This window comes from Bombus fervidus, chromosome 10, assembly GCF_041682495.2.
Source record: "Bombus fervidus isolate BK054 chromosome 10, iyBomFerv1, whole genome shotgun sequence".
In the NCBI taxonomy this organism is placed as follows: Eukaryota; Metazoa; Arthropoda; class Insecta; order Hymenoptera; family Apidae; genus Bombus; species Bombus fervidus.
Genome location: NC_091526.1, coordinates 12,018,547 through 12,035,147, shown reverse-complemented (window position 1 = coordinate 12,035,147; position 16,601 = coordinate 12,018,547). Strand labels below are relative to the sequence as shown.

The 16,601-nt window shown below is 37.6% G+C and overlaps 3 protein-coding genes across 9 annotated transcripts in view; 1 reads left to right on the top strand and 2 right to left on the bottom strand.

The window, feature by feature from the left end:
* Positions 1-4,965: 4,965 nt before the first annotated feature.
* LOC139991426 (serine proteinase stubble) lies at positions 4,966-13,149 on the bottom strand. Of its 7 annotated transcripts, none has more exons than XM_072011477.2 (10): positions 11,637-13,149; positions 11,352-11,432; positions 10,793-10,933; positions 8,214-8,399; positions 6,629-6,705; positions 6,458-6,558; positions 6,269-6,368; positions 5,966-6,178; positions 5,642-5,755; positions 4,966-5,510 (listed from the first exon to the last, which is right to left on the bottom strand). In XM_072011477.2, the coding sequence occupies exons 1-10, from the start codon at positions 11,731-11,733 to the stop codon at positions 5,355-5,357; spliced, it is 1,266 nt and encodes a 421-aa protein (XP_071867578.1). In that variant the 5' UTR covers positions 11,734-13,149; the 3' UTR covers positions 4,966-5,354. The 7 variants fall into 7 exon arrangements, with proteins under 7 accessions (XP_071867578.1, XP_071867579.1, XP_071867576.1 ...); XM_072011478.2 differs by having other exon boundaries at positions 10,793-10,930; XM_072011475.2 differs by lacking the exon at positions 10,793-10,933 and adding an exon at positions 9,245-9,457 and having other exon boundaries at positions 11,637-13,148.
* A 160-nt stretch (positions 13,150-13,309) lies between these two features.
* Positions 13,310-14,487, bottom strand: LOC141445840 (uncharacterized). The gene is made up of 3 exons (XM_074111924.1): positions 14,349-14,487; positions 13,555-14,186; positions 13,310-13,431 (listed from the first exon to the last, which is right to left on the bottom strand). Exons 1-2 carry the CDS (start codon positions 14,404-14,406, stop codon positions 13,897-13,899), a joined length of 348 nt encoding a protein of 115 aa, XP_073968025.1. The 5' UTR covers positions 14,407-14,487; the 3' UTR covers positions 13,310-13,431; positions 13,555-13,896.
* Positions 14,488-14,584: 97 nt separating this feature from the next.
* Dronc (Death regulator Nedd2-like caspase) overlaps positions 14,585-16,601 on the top strand; it is a 104,310-nt gene continuing 102,293 nt past the window's right edge. The window contains exons 1-6 of the mRNA XM_072011486.2: positions 14,585-14,985; positions 15,071-15,312; positions 15,417-15,699; positions 15,772-16,031; positions 16,113-16,380; positions 16,451-16,573. Of these exons, the coding sequence (XP_071867587.1) occupies positions 14,848-14,985; positions 15,071-15,312; positions 15,417-15,699; positions 15,772-16,031; positions 16,113-16,380; positions 16,451-16,570 (1,311 nt within the window). The 5' untranslated portion in view covers positions 14,585-14,847 and the 3' untranslated portion in view covers positions 16,571-16,573. The remainder of the gene's footprint in view (positions 14,986-15,070; positions 15,313-15,416; positions 15,700-15,771; positions 16,032-16,112; positions 16,381-16,450; positions 16,574-16,601) is intronic.

The following is a 16,601-nucleotide window of genomic DNA, read 5'->3' as shown; positions in this document are numbered from 1 at the left end:
TTCGTTTTTAACCGCGTTTAGTTCAACGTATCTAAGCCCTCTCAAATATCGTTCCCTTATCGAGACATTGATTTTGATTCCTGGTATACTTACAAAAACTAGAAGGAGGGGAGGAAAGTCCGAGGGAAAACAGAGGTGGGCATACGGAAAAAAAATGATCTGTTCGATGAAATTTTCTTCCAATTTCTCTAAAAAGGAATCCGTAGAACCAGCGAAGGAACGTCGATTTTCGGAGCGTTAATATCTTGCCAATTGTCGTCTTATTTACTCGCATCGATGATACGCGCGTTTTATCGCCCATGTTTCGTTAGCCGATCAAGAATAAAACCACTTTTTTACTCTTTTTCCTAGTAAGTCGATTTGTTTTCGTTTCGACAATTTATACGGATAAACTAGTTGCGCGTAAAAGAATGACAGATCGCCGTATCTTTCACGCTTGTTATGATTCCTTGTATACTCTTGACAAATCGCAGCATAACCGAATACGAGTCGAAGGCAAACGGTACTAGTTCACCGGTGACCGCTTTTTAACCAAATAACACAGAGGGAAGAATATTTACTTAAGGATCGGAGCACGTTCAACGTACGTATACGAAATAAAAATTTTAAACGTTCCTCCTAATACACCGACCCGTGTCTACCAAACGTAGATCGATGGGCTACGTTCATATTTTGTTTGCTCTTCGGCCAACGTTGTTATCCATTTCTATTAAAATATCTTCATCCATCGAATCTGGTAGCTGAAAAGTATCGGCTTTGCACCAACTTTTCTGTTGTAATTGCCGTTGAAAATAGTTGCCAAGTGTTTCTCGCGAATCTTTGATCCTGTATCCTGCTGCACTTTTAAGCTCGCCTGTTCTTGGACAAACTGGAAATTCGAAAAATTATCCAAGTCATTGAGAAATGGGTGCAAGTAGCAACGATCTGTTTGCGATGCAACGTGCGTTTAATACGCGCCTGCGCGTGCACGTATATTCAGGTAGCACCTTTCAACCTCGGTCGTTGAGCAAACAGAAAAATGTTCAACCCATGATTATGCTCCGTCACGATAAACCAAGCTTATTTTTCCTCTCTTACCGTGTTTCGAGAAAATCCAAAGTTTCCGAAAGCCGCTCGTTCCGACAATTGTTAAACGCTCGTGACTCGTGTCGTTATATAGCGTCGTTCGATTATTATCTAGAAAAGATCAGATCGCAATTTGAAATAATTATTTTTAACTTAACAACGTGAGCACATGTTACATACATTTGGCTATTAACGTCTGGTTAATTTATATTACGTCTTATCGACGTCCCTGTACCGTAATTAAAAATCGGCCAATGCGTCCGGAACTTGCAAGCGTTGATGCGTACACGCGCCTAACTACCATTCACGTGAAACGTATCTGCGTATTTTTGCCGAATACAAAGTTCAATTTGACAAAGTTAAACAGTTGATAATCGTAATTAGCCGGATCATTGTAAATTTCGAAATTATATTTAACGATAACAATTTAGGATAAATATCGTTCTAAAGTCTCGTGGTGCCAAACTGAAAAGTAATTAACGATTTGATGGTTAATTTATCCGTTCTTATCACAGGGATAAGATTGTTCGATTAATGCTTTGATTAGGTATCGCTGGCGATAGATAAATCTTAATTGGTGTCATGTATCGATTTGCTACGGCTTTTGTGTATATGTAAATCCTCTTAATCGTACTTTATCCCCTTCGCTAGATTCTGTTTAATTCGTACGGTTCAAAGTATTGGAGGGAACGCGTGAAACATGTAACACAAAGCACGAAATCTGAAACACGAAAACCGAAAGGTGTGATAATCATTCGATAATGCGTAACGTATCGGTATGATACAATATAAGCATTTACAGAGATTTATCTAAAAGGAATTCTAAACCGATAGAGCTATATGTACATGCGCGTGTAATATTCGTACGTGTTTCATTTTTACCTTTAGTCACGTATGTATTCTTTATATTCAATTTCTCAACTGCATATGGTGAGTCACGAAAATATCTCTTTTGGAAACTTATACATGTACGAAAGGTCTCGTACCACATGATACAAGTATTATCATGACTATATATTATCATGACTATAAACTATCAAGAAATAACGATAGGTTTTAAACGATGGTCGTATCAAATTTTTATACTCGTTCGTAAAAACAGAATATTTCCGTTTGGTAGATGGCCCGATATTTTTCCACGTTACCGTTCGTCGCGTCTTTATTTCATCGACAATATTCAATTACGAAGAAATCCATCGATCGACTATCGTTAGACAAGAAATCGTTGCAAATATCGTATTTAATATCTATTTACTATTTACCTATCTGCTTAGACAATTCAGCGTTTCTTCTCGATAATATCTGTTTTCCCTGTGCTTTCCTTTCTTTTCCCTCGCTTCCTTTTCGTTCCCTTTTATTTTCCTAACGCTATCTATTCGATTTTCCCACTCTTTCGCTCTTCGACTCTCGCTACGCTACGCTACGGTTCGAGGTCTATCTCCTAATTAGAATCTTCCGGCCCCCATGTGGCCGCATCGTCAAGTTCGGCCCTCACCGCCCATTACTTTTAATGGCGTTGTTAATGAAACTAGGTGTCGCCAAATTAACCTCTCGTTTCAGCAACGCTCAACCGAAATAATTGAAAACTGCGTTATCTCGACGCGGAACCAAGACAATGGCGTTTCAAGTTCGTAATTTATAACACATGTATGTACACGCGTATAACTCGTTAAACGAAAAGCGGGAAAAGCCGCGGAACCAACCGTTACGTTCGGCTCGACCTCTTAAAAATCAATTTCATCTGATCGAATATCGTATCGATCAAACTTATTTACGTTAGACGATGATCGGATCGTTAATAACGAGTATACTTGTGTACATTGTTACTAAGACGAAATCGAAGAAGAAATGGGATTGACGTGACCAAAGCGTAGAAATCAAATTGGAAGAACGATAAGGATGAAGAGAATGGCGAAAGATATACGAAATTGTAAAGAAAATACGATGTAACGCGAAACAAGTACGCTACGTTTGAAAACCACTGGCACTGGCTGATTACCGCGGTAACCATCCCCCGAGCGCCAATTAATCTTAACTTTTACGGGGCAAACACTTTTCATTAAGCTCGGTCCTGCCTCCAACCGGAGTCGAGTTATCCCCTCCACGTTGCAACCTTAGCCACCCTTGCCTACTTTCCTCTTTTTTCCATCCCTACTCTTCCGGAGCACGGCAAGCTCCTCTTCGCACTCGTCCTCTACCGAGCATGCCGAGGAACTGCGAGGTACGGCGAGCAACGGCAAGGAAAATGGTTCCCCAGACAAGCGTTTAATCTGGCTCTAATTAGCAACTTACCCTCCGCCCACGTCTCCACGTTTCACTCGCTCTGTCTTTCTCCTTCTCCTCCCTTTTACTCGATACTCCTCATACACTGTTCCTCTCCTTCTTTACCCCTTCTTCCGCCATACCCTTATCCACTCTATCCCCTTCTCTGTGTGTAGGAGACACTTCCTTCGTGGTTTATCCAGTTGTTGCCAAGCTTTTAGCCAAGCCAAAAATACGAAACGCTTTCCATGGTTGTTGGATGTAACCACCGCTGCATCGACGGATATAGAGACTGTTTAATCGCTCGTTCGAAATAGAAACGTTACTACGGATCAAAATCTCCTCCAATATCTCGTACAAGGAACGATTCTTTATTTAACCTTTATGTAAGCAACCGATAAACGTACTATGATTATCCAACGAGTATTCAAACTTTTGCATTTTTCACGTAAAAATATCGAAAACACGTGAAACACATCTTCACAGGGAAATACGAAAGTTGTTAAAAGATGTATAGGAATGGGTACTTAGGTATCCAATTACCCGCGTTGAGGTTAAGTAATTTGTGAAATAAGAAAAAGAAGTATAGTTCATTATCGACGTCGTTGTATCGGATCATTGACCAGATACGTATGTATGTACATGTACATATGTAGAGAAAAGACTTGTCCACGGTCGTGGAGTCTGGAAACTCCAGTGGAAGAGACAAGGCTGTTAAAGTCGGGAACTGTGCTTTACAAATTGACCACCATAAGAAGCGGCGATCGAGAAACTAGGATTTCGTATCTAACGCCATCCTTCGGTGAAAGCACTAAACGTGAAGAATATGAACTAAACCATTGAGCTCACTCGATAATTGAACCACTTTTCATGTTTTTAGCTCTAATTTTAAGTAAGTATATATACAATATTTCATCTATTACAGAAAATGTTATTTAAACGAATATTAATTACGAACTATTATTAAATATACATTATTGTTTGCAACAAAGAAGTTTAACAAATCTATAACTTGCAAATCAAATATGGACACATATATTTAATGCTTTTATATTTGACAGGTATATTGGAAAGTAAATTTGTTAGCTTTTTTAATTTATTAAAAATTTGTATAATTATCGAAAGAGACGGAGACAATAAAGTTCGAGTTATTTTCTTACGATGGCGCTACACGGTAAATCTGAACTTCTCGATCGAAGCGCCTTATCGACTAGTCGCTAAAAGGTACGAGCATGGAACTTACGAGACTTCGTGTCACGTTCTGAAATATCGACCTCGGAAAGAATCAGAATACGATTTGCTAAGGCGAATATAGGAATTACATGTGAATCATTTACAAGCAATAAGTACCTAATATGTAATATAAATTTGTGTCCCACGGTCCGGGAGCTACGTCGCTCTCGTTACCACTTTCATGTTCATTTAGCACGTTCTGCGATACCGACCGTTCAAAAATTTTATTACGCCATCTACAACTTATAACAAGGCGCGAATGTAATCAGTTCGAACGCGTTTATTCGAACAAAACTTTAGTTACTGCTCGATTAAATGAACTTCTCGCGATTGAATTCATTTATCCGAACATGAACTACTATTATACGAACAAGAAATCGTAAGTAGCAAGGAAGAGTTTCCTGATGCATGCTTACCTTCAGTTCTCTAAGGATTTACTAGATCTAATAATCTGAATAAAACGTAAAAATTTCCTTCAACGACACAGAGATTGTATTCCAATTGTTCGTACAATAGTTAAATAGTTTATAGCAATGTAAATCATTGCTATTAATATCGATTCACAAATATAAAAATTAAACTGTTCGGCATTGAATATTACAATGAATTATATTACATTGAATATTATAATACCGTAACTATACAGCATATAAAATTATATTGTAAACGATCGATCGTTATATACTGGTATTTTCCCGTATAGCTTTTGCGTGTACCGTTCTCTCATCACATTTGTCGAGCTACATCTTTCAATTTCATTTATGTATCTCCTATGTCCTTATAAATTACAAAACCTAACTCATAACTTTGTCGATCCAAGGTACGAATTTCTGGATATTCGTATATACACCTGGCAGATGTTCCCGACCGCATCCTATACCCCATGATACGAGACCGATTAATACGTGTCTTCCTTCGACGGACATGGTTAAAGGACCACCGGAGTCTCCCTGTAATCGTATTTATATTTATACCATTCGATAAATTAGATAGAACGAAATGTAATAGACACCGTTGGTCTGCCAAATATTTCATATGCACCAACTTAACGCAAATTCTGTACAAGCCAAGTTTAATTTACCTGACAGGAATCTCGTCCACCTTCCTTATATCCGGCGCATAAAAAGACGTCGTGAATGGTTTCGCGTCTTCCAGCCGCTCTAAACCAACGCTGACATCTTTCATTGGGGATTACCTGAAAGACGTTACTTCGTTTGTGATTTAACTGCGCTATTAGAATTTTAAGAAAAACTTTAACGTATGCGTATTTAAGATAGGACATTACGCGTATAAGAAACTAGTTAGAAATGAAAATACACGATTGGCTTTAGATCATGATCTATAGAACGCAACAGGATTGAAATAAAATTGCGTGCAAGTATGATAGGCGTGCTGGTGCACGTACTTCCACGTCAACCTCTTGAAGAACCGACGGCGCCGAACTTTGCCCGTGTCTGGTTCTACCCCAACCGGCAACTGTCGCTGTGCGTCCAGAAATTTTGAGATTCTTGGCTGGTAAACAGACAGGTACGATATGTTGTTTGAACGCCACTGTTCTCGAAAGCTTCACCAATGCCACGTCGTTTCGGAAATCGGTTGGCGAGTATTGCGGATGAACCTGCGAGACAATTTCCCATAATAAAATCTCTACGACTGTTTCACAGCGCAATTCGTATACAAAAATTAAAGAACGTAGCTCATCGCCTACCTCTTTCCTTTCGACGTTGAATTCTTCGTGTAGCAACCGTTCGGATGCGTCTCTAACGTCCCATTCACCAAGACGAACTTTCAGGTTACTATTCGGTGTTCTATACGAAAAAGAAACATTAATAATTACCATTCGAGTTGATAACGAGGAATTGTAGAAAATTCTTGCTACGTATTTCTGCATACTAACGTTGCGACACAGTGAGCCGCGGTAACGACCCATCTGTTGTTCAATAAGGCACCGCCGCACGACAACTTTTTTGTTAAGAATCCAGATTTGATAATGGCAGCCTAAATTTCGAGGGAAACACGTAAAACGATCTACACTCTCGACTCTTTCAATTTTTTACGATAAATTTACCTGCCATGGATGACTACCGAAACTGGAACTGTGCCCACCTACGATTCTATTACTTCTCGTGTAAAGTTCACCGCAACCTGCAAAGTAATGCAAAACAAAATCTGTATCACATACAAGGAAGATGCTTTGCTTTGGTTTAAAGCAGTCGAATAACGTATTAACACATTTTTTTTCCAATTGAACTTTTCCAAGATCTCATGCTTCTTGTCCGTGAATTTCTTTCTGTGAATAGCACGCGATCACGTTTTTCTACATTTCTCCCATTTTTCTTTCGTTTTTCATTTGCTTACTTATCCTTCACCTAGTTTATCGTTGATATCTATTTATCGTTGTCGTGTATGATAGCGATAAAGCCACGTGTATAAAAACGTGCAAAGCGATAAGTGACAGAGAAAGACATTAAGCGAGGAAAAGTGCTTTCTTCTGTTCTGGTATTCGTTTATTCGCGGCGATGATTATCGTCAGAAAAATACAATAAATATTCTTTGATCCACTAATATTCCATTATAATTATTCTTTGACCCACTAATATCGCATTATAAATATTCTTCGAACGATTAAGTCGTCGACTTACGAATTTCGAAGAATAACGCGAACTCTCTGAAAGATAATTTGTGAGACAACAAAACACGATTTGCTAATTTCTATCAAGGAAAGCAAAATTACCCGATAAATTGCTGTAATATTAATAGTTCACGCATGATGACACCTATATTCTCCATAACATCGCTAATAACTTTGTAAATAATTCCAATTTAAAAAAAAATAAATAAATAAGTAATATAAAATATTTGACCGACTTCTTTGCGTGACGATCAGAAGTAGGAGAGTACGATATTGGTGCAAAACTTTTGATTGGTGCGACTTCATGCGGATTACCACGATATTTGGAATAATCCACGGAGTTTGAGACGTCCTCGTTTGGTGTGTGAATTCCCGAAACATCGGGATAAGCGACGTCATATTCATCCTGAGGATAATCAAGCTGCAGCGGATGATAAACCGATGGACGATTTGTATGCACAGGCCGATCGTAATTCCATGTCTGTGAAGACTCATAAATGGTCGTTGGTTTGTTTGCGATGTCTGCGTACAGGTAGCTCGTTCCGTGCTCGTTCTGACCGCTATACGTCGGTTTGCTCGGCCTTGCCGCGTTGTCGTAGATTTGCACATCATCGTCCACATAGGGATGTTGATTTCCCAAGTTTAACGTAAGTGCTATGTTTAAACAACCTTCGTTTTACCTTTTCTACCTTATTAATCGCAATTTCCATTTAATTGTACTTATCACCGGGTCCATTCAACATTATCGCCGAGCAAACCGTGTTTTCATACGTATCAGAAACAGAATCAGAGTTAATGGTCCCCACCATTATCAGTATCGTTACGTTGCATTGTTTCCTTTTTCCTCGACATTAAACGACACAAAGAATTAACTTTATCGCAAAGATCTTTTACAATTTGCATCGTACGTAATACGATCGAGGCTTAACGAGTAAGTAATTTTTAACAACGAAATATTTCGAACTGGATATCAAGGAGAAAAGGACTCGATAAAAATTGTACAGATTTTATGACAACTCACTAGCATTTTGCAGTAGCCCGATTGTCGGTCGTGGTACTTTGTCAGGGATGTCATCGTCGTCGACGCAACAGCTCCATATCAATCCTCCGGAACAGAGATCGACCGGACGACCACCTCCGAGAACGCAACTAATACTAAGGCCACAATCGAATGTCGTTCCTTTGTACGTACACGTTTGCGGTATCACTAAAACAGAACAGTTATCGACCATCATTCACCGTTTCTTCGCACTTGAATGTAATAAAACTGCACCGCGTAAGGTAAACCGCGTGTAAGGGAAAAATATTCCGAATTTCATCCCCCTAACGTTACAGTGGCTCGCAAAACTATTCGAACACCTTTTTACGGATATATCATGCGTGTATTATACGAAATATTTAAAAATTTCACGAGGGTTGTGATCAGATACGATTATCATGATTATATTATGCAAATTTGAGACTGATCCGAAAAAAGTGTTCAAGCGATAGAACAGTTTACAAGGTATTATCATTTAATGGTTTTATGCTAATCACTCGCATTCGATCTTTTAGAGATTATTATATTTCTTTATGGGTAGTGTCTTGTCATGTCTTGTATCTAGCATTGTTGTTCGAGTGGCATACGGCATCGCGTTGCTTTTCTTTCGGTCTGTTTCTTGGGATAAACACATGGCTGCTTTCGTTTCGAATAACGATTTCATAAGTGAAATCGTGAATTCAACTCATAGTGACGAGATCGAGCAGGAAAGTCGGACGACTAGCGGCTCGATTATTATATTTCGAATTATTGTACCAGTATTGTATCAAATGAACGTCTTTGAGCGTTTATTCGATCATTACCGATCGTAAATTGTCCATCGTCCGTCGTTATACATATTTTGTCTGTTGTACGCCGCATTTCTTGTCTCTTTTTTGTTTCGATTTACTCTACAAAGAAGGATATTCGATCTCTATAATATATCTTTTATACATCAAACTGGAGACTTTATATTTTAACAAGTCAATCACGATTATATTCCTTTATCTCGATTTTTATTGTACGAAACGTACTTCTACCCAACATGTCCATTAAGCCATTCTGCAGATCGTTATTATGACCTCGATGATCTCCCGTGTAATTTCGTTTTTTCCTCAGAGCCTCGACAAGGAGGGTGCCTTGCTGTTGACTGGTTAATTTACGTCTTCTTCCTTGCCTGTAACTTGTCGACGTTAGCTGTTCCAATTCCTCGCCGTTCATCTTTTTCTTCAATCGATCAAGAAAACCTGTAAAATCATTTTCTTCACTGGTATCGTTCGAATATCCGTTATCGATGATACGTTCATTCGTTAGCTGTCGTTGTTGAACGTTAACGTTATCCAATGTCGAAATATAACTTTCACTATCGCTGTCACTATCATCAACCGTACGTATATCGTGTCTCCCTGCTATTTGTCTTCTCCAATTGCCATTTCCAACCGTGTCAACCTCCGACGAGTCTTTTCTATTGGAATAATCCAACCTACCTTCCGATAGACCTTTATTTCTAACGAACACTCTGCGAAGAATAGCGTTTCGAGGCTTGTCAAAATGATCGTAATCTCCGTCGTTCCACGAGTTTTCTCCTCTCGGATCGAAACATGTTTTCACGCCAATTTCACGTACAGGGTTATCAAATTTCTGACCCCCAACTACCGTTAAACTATTGTCCAGTTTATTCGTTTCTCTCGGGCTTCTTTTATCCGACAGTTGCTTCTTAATCCATAAATTGAGAGGATCTTGTTCTACGAACTGTTCGTTGGACAGCAATGTAAATTTCTCTGTTCTTTCATTTTTCTTGGATTTCTGCAATTTCGAAAACCAATTGTGTAAATGTGACAATGACGGTGTAGTGGAAGAGGCCAAAGGACGATCGTAAGTCACTGCATCGTAGTTACCGTACTTGAGTGCAGTAGCGGTTACTATTAGAAACACGTGTACAGTCGCAGTGACACTCATGGTCTGATATCTTTCTAATTTATTTCGTAAATAAATTAGAACTCGTATTAACGAGTCGTCACAATTCGTACCATAGTTACGCGTAATTTACTTGTTACCGATAAAACTCTCGACTTCATCGAGAATCGAGTTCCTTTGTTACCGTTGAAGAGCGCGCAGGTTGCCAATGATCCATGGAAGATATCCGACACCGTCGTGCCTTCGACATTTTACCTTCGTTCCATCGATTTAATCGAACTTTATATATGTCACCTGGTAAATTTCAGCAATTTTTTGTGCACGGTAACCACCTTTTGGATTTGTCCCTTTTTTTTTTAAATGACTCGATAAAAGACAAGCGTCGATTAACCAACAACGTTCACCTATTGTACGTGTAATTTTGATCACCGTTTACGCTCATGCCATGAATATCGTTTCCATTGCGACACTTGAAAAGATTAATTCTTGCTTAGCCTATTACGAATTGATGCGTTCCACCGACTAACGAGACTCTACCGGCATCTAAAGAAGCGTTCCCGGCTTTCACCAACGTCAGCTTTCTCATTGCTACGATAGCGTGTCTTCCCTGACATTGGTTCCCCACTCGTCCTCTTCTTCACTCTCTTTTGCTTTCTTCCCCCTACCTTGTTGTCCTCGCGTCCTTTCTTTCCGTTGTTCTTTGCCTTTCTTCCTTTCTTTTCCCACGTATAATGTACATATTTGCATGTTATATATGCACAGTAGCAACAGTAGCGACAGTAGCACACCAAACAATTCGATCACTTCTAAAAACGTTTTACGTTTAATAAACCTTAAGGCTAATTACTAAGGCCTATTTAATAAACCTTAATCCTTATAAGCTATCATGGGTGAAAGTTCACTGCGAAACATTAAGTAAAATTAAAGAAGCTGATTAACAAATGATTGATTATTACGCAATATAGACGATAAGCAGAAGAATTATTGTTTCCAATAAATAATTAACTATATAGCATTGCGACGATATTATCACAGGCCGATAATATCGAAATAAAATTCGCATCGAGTGAAATTTCATTTGTGATATCTTCTAAGAGTTGATGTTGGTTATTAGACTGCCTAACTGTAGTTCTGAGATGAAACATTCAAGTCTCTCTATTACATCTATTAGCGATTCGAATCGTTTAATTTTTGGGTCGTGGTGTAGATTCACATAAAACTTACGTCCGAGTTCGTCGAAAAATCGTGTCTGTCCTTCTGTATCGATTACATTTTCCATCGCAGTTTCCTTCTTTGTATCTAGATCTAGAATCGAAATGCGTAATTTATATTATATATTATATATTATATTATATTAGCACAAACGTTATGCAAGAAGAAACATGACCGACGTTCTGTCAAGATGTTTTCATTCATGTGAATTTATATCTTCGTGAAAATTAAGGGCAACGATACGAATAGACTGTATGTAAATATGCTATTCGCTTGCTTTTATTAACTCAGACTCACCGAAATTCTCTAAATACCGGTCATTTTTCCTGACATCGTCTTGACAATAGAATCCAACAAGGAGCCGAGTGAAAAGTAAACTTGCAAGCCAATTCATTTCTCTTTTCTCCCGGCGATCTAAAACAAGATCGATCGACAAAGATTTGACTCGTTGCCGACTCGTTGTAGCTCCTCTAGTCGTTCACCAATGCGAAGGAACACCCTAAATCTTTACGCTTTACGAATCGAAAATTCGCAGCTTCCGTGCAGTGTCTTTTCCTTCGAAACAGTTTTATTCCCCGATCTTTTTCAAACGTTAACTCGCCGATATTACCGATCGATACTTGCATAGCTCCTGTGATTTATTCGAACAGAATTGCAATAAAAAAGTTCAATCGATGATCTAGCATCCTTGCTAGAACCTCTCTCTCCCTCTATCTATCTATTTATGTTTAAATATATTCCGCTCGAATCAGGTTCAGAAAGATACTAAATTCTGAAGAATACCGTTGATCGATCACATTTCTATTTTTATCGTTTATCGACGGTAATTGCAACTCGAGCAAACTTACGACTCGTCTAAATATATAGTCGTAATCTTACGATGAAATATAATCCTACCCCTAAATGGGGGTCTCTATCTTTCTTCACAATGTACACATTAATGAGAAAATTTGTCTCGATGGGAACGCCTGAAAAGTTCTGCGAATGTTTAATTTCATTTCTGAACTTTGTGTGTCTTTTTCCTGGATACCGTTCGTGTACCGTAAGAATACGCGAAGCGTGGCGAAGGCATTCACACGTAGTGTGGTCCGGTAGAAAAGTGGGTCGTGAAACCAGGTCAGCGAAACAAGTGGCACGTCGTCTCTTCGTGTGGTTGTCTCTTCGTGTGGTTGTTGCTTCGTAACACGTTCTCAGTACCCTACGACGTCCCGTGAACGTGCGGTACACGCGTGAAACCGTAGCATTACACCGTTTGGTTATTAGTGAAAGTTAGGCTCGGTAACTTTCGACTTTGACAATGCCGATTTGAATCGCACGTATGAATCGGCTCGTCGAAATACTCTTGGTAGGACAATTCCCATCTTTGCACGCCTGCCACGCGTTCTCTTCCCTTCCTCTTGCCACGTGACGTTCAAAAGGGGCTGCTTAACGATAAACAAGAGCATTCGTCAGACCGTTTCTTTTCATACCGCGTGCTGAAACCGGCGAACATTGTCTGGATCACGAGTTCCTTCAAAAATTCCACGCGGACCATTGCGTTTATGATATCCAACGATACATTTGCCTCCGATTATTAATTATTTAATCGTAGATTATTACTCGATCGATCGGTGCTTTATGTTAGCGCACACATACCCACGCACGCACACTGGCATACGCACACGCCAACCTACGACCGACGATGGCCGAAATGAATGAAAGATACCGATCCTTGGAACGATAAGAGAAACAGGTGTTTGATTTCAATTACATCTCCATCACGATCGGAATCACTTTGACGTCTTTCCTTCGCCGATTTCCCGATGACACTGCGAAGAAAGGAGGAGATCCTCGGCATAAGGTTGACTACTGATGAGGAACGGAAATACAGCATCCAGAGACCACTCTCTCTCTCTCCTGATAGTTCCTTTCATACGGCTCTTCTCGCTACCCCTCCACCTTTCTTTCTTCCCTTTCCAAATCATTATCTTCCTCATTCGGATGCACCGAACGATTCCTTCGCTTACTTTCAACTCGTATCCTGTATTTGTACAGATCCTGGCTATCGAATCAGGTCCACATGCAGAAATTCCACTCTTCGAACTGCAACATCCTATATACATAGAAGTATATCAAAATGGCAAATTATTTTTGATTGTAAATAGCAATTGTTTAATTTATTTAATTTCTTGTTATTGTACATCATATTGAAAGTGTTTGACATTTGTGTACTCACCACCTTCGATCACTATGGTAAACCTGTACTAAACCCGTAAAAATCCAAATTTCCCAAAGTCATATTCAATTAGTTTTTATATACAACATCTTTAGTACCAAAGGTGAAATTACCTTTTAATGTCAAACCATTTTTTTATTAGTTGCTAGAAAGTAGCTTTGCCAGAAATCATATAAAAAATTATAGTGAAAGTAGAAGAGTGAGAGTGCCGTCAAGAATGATTTCGAATGTAGGAGAAAGTGCCAAAAATAATGGTTTTTAAGAATTGCTCCGATTTCGACCCCTCTCTTTCTCGTAAACAGCTAAATTAACGGCATTCTCACTTTTTTAAATCCTTTCCTATTACTCTTTCTTTCTTGTCGTCCTACCTTTGACTATCAGCCGCACATAGTTTTCTAATTGTAAATTGGTCTCTTGGAAGAAGGCCATCAGACTTCTAAGCACTCTTTCCTTGAGGGTTCCAGTTAATTTTCTGACATTATTTCTTACTCTCTCTACAATTTCTTGAGTCTTCTTTTCTAGGCTGATCCTTTCTTTATACATAGAATAGTAGCATTTCCATAATGCGTGATCATAATCAGATTCTTTTAATATTAGTCTTTTATTTGTGATATTAAGTCTTCCAATGGAATCTACAATCGATTATATTTTTAATTAAATAATCTTATTCTGTACTGTATCGATAAAGTCGCATGTGACATGAAAATTAACGCGATCAATATCAACGATCATCAATCCTCAAATTCCTCCGACAATCAAAAGTAGGATACGAAAAAATATTACATGTTACTTACTTGTCTGTTGTATTTGATTTCTTCTAGCGGTTGCCATATCGATATTGAAGTTATTCATATTCGATTAATCGATTAATCGATTAATTTAAGTAAATTGCTCGATCTATCAGTCTCTAAATTCGAGATATGTTGATCGAATATTATTCTTCGTTTATCGATATCTGCCGACACTCATTTCGATTTTTCTCTCTAAATTCCTTTTTTGAATAAAACTTGTTTATAGAACAACAAATCGTGAAAAATTAATCTGTCAAAATAAAATTATAAGTTAAATAATTAAACATAAGTGGCAATATCATTCGTGACAAGATTTTACCAATACAAACGATACCTATCGAAATTTTCGAGTCAGACTGAGTCACTTTGTAAACTTTATCGTATCAAGATATCATATTAAGATGGTTAAACAAGGAAGAACATCGTTTCGATACGAACGGTAAACTTGTAACAATTGAGCAATTTTACTAAAGGATATGGGTGTTCTCTATTATTACTTAACATGGATCGAAAGCATCGAGAAATATTAGACTCGTGTTACGAGGATATTGTACCTAGAATAAATATAATCAAATTATGGCCAAAACTGTTTGAAAATAAAGTTTTTAATAGAGATGACGTGAATATTTCGCGTTGGATAGTAAGAAACTTTTTAAAATTTTCTGAACATTTTACGATTCTAAATTATATAGAGTGACTTGTGAATTTTGTAATATTTTATATAGAAAGACATCACAAATAAAACAACAGTACATGAAATATATTTGACGATAAAAACACGAGGACCACTTGCGTTTGTTCGTTTTCTTCAAAGCCTAAGACAAAGTAACCATGAAGATTTAGCAGATATTTTGGAAGGAACAAGAACTCCATTACCTATTAATGACACGCAAAGTTATGTTAATCATAATGAATGCACGGAAGAAAGCAATGTAGAGGAAACTACTTTTATTCCAACTGCAGAAGGGTAAAGTTTAAAATCCCACTAATTAGCTTTAATTTATTTTGTATGTATATCTTATTCTACATTTACTGTATCAATTGCATTTCCATTTTTCCATTTTTAAAAAGACCACAAGGCGACTTTTTTCGTAATATACAAGTATTAGAGGAACCACTACAAATTTTAGTACAGAAAGCTACAAAATTCTCAGATGGGCCTGAATATGAAAATGTTCAAACATATCCAATGCGTAGCAAACCTCGTGGACTGGTGTTAATAATAACAAATATTGATTACAAACATCCAGATAGAGAAGATAGAAATTCGGCTATATATGATGAATCAAACTTGAAACAACTTTTTACACAAATGGGTTTTGAAGTTTTTTCCTATTGCAATCTAACAGCGCAGGTAAATATGGATACATTTACATATTAAAAAACAAATGAAAACTTTATATCATATAGGCTATTTCTTTTCAAGAAAATATTAGACAGAATTAAAGAATTTTCTCAACGTAAAGAGTTACGCAAAGTTGATTCTTGCTTTGTTATAATAAGTAGTCATGGTAATATTAATACACAGTATGAAGTCACAGAAATAGAAGGTGTAGAAGAGCATATGCAAGACAAAGTGCAAAATCGAAAAACTGTCTTATGTACTGACATTTTGAGTTATTTCACTGCAGAAGCTTGTCCCCACCTTGCAGGGAAACCAAAGATTTTCATTTTTCAATTATGTAGGTAAGTGCTAAATCCGCTATAAAAATATCATAGATACATATACTGATAATATTTTATTAATATTATACAATGATCTTTTAGAGGAAAGAAAAAACAAAAATCAGTAAAAGAACCTAGACATACAACAGATACATCTAACTTTCAACATTCCTCTGATGAAATTACTAATGTTAAAAGAAATGGTAGGGAGACACTGAGATGTTATGAAGATATGTTACTTGCATATGCTACCCTTCCAGGATATGTTGCCTTCCGAGACAAAATAACTGGTAGTTGGTTCATACAAATTTTGTGTGAAGTATTTATGAAATATGCTCATAAAGCTCATCTTCAGGATTTATTAAACATGGTGAATAAATCTTATGAAAGTATATTAATGCCATTTTATACATTAGTTACAATTAGTTAATGCTTCACAGGTTGATGAGAGATTAAAAATACAAAGAACTAATGGAGGAGACTGTCAGACATTAACGATAACACTTATTGGATTCAATAAACATTGTTATCTTAATCCTGGTCTTTTTGAACAGATATGATCTGCCATTGAAACTTGCCATTAAACAGAAT

Bases quoted from the DNA above. Each gene is read 5' to 3' on its own strand.
- LOC139991426 (XM_072011481.1), bottom strand. From the start codon at position 10,169: ATGAGTGTCACTGCGACTGTACACGTGTTTCTAATAGTAACCGCTACT. The intron at 7,847-8,213 runs GTGAGTTGTCAT...GTTTAAACATAG, and splicing joins CGGGCTACTGCAAAATGCTA to CACTTACGTTAAACTTGGGA. The intron at 6,706-7,507 runs GTAATCCGCATG...ATTACTTTGCAG, and splicing joins GGATTATTCCAAATATCGTG to GTTGCGGTGAACTTTACACG.
- LOC141445840 (XM_074111924.1), bottom strand. From the start codon at position 14,406: ATGAATAACTTCAATATCGATATGGCAACCGCTAGAAGAAATCAAATA. The intron at 14,187-14,348 runs GTAAGTAACATG...AATCGATTGTAG, and splicing joins AAATCAAATACAACAGACAA to ATTCCATTGGAAGACTTAAT.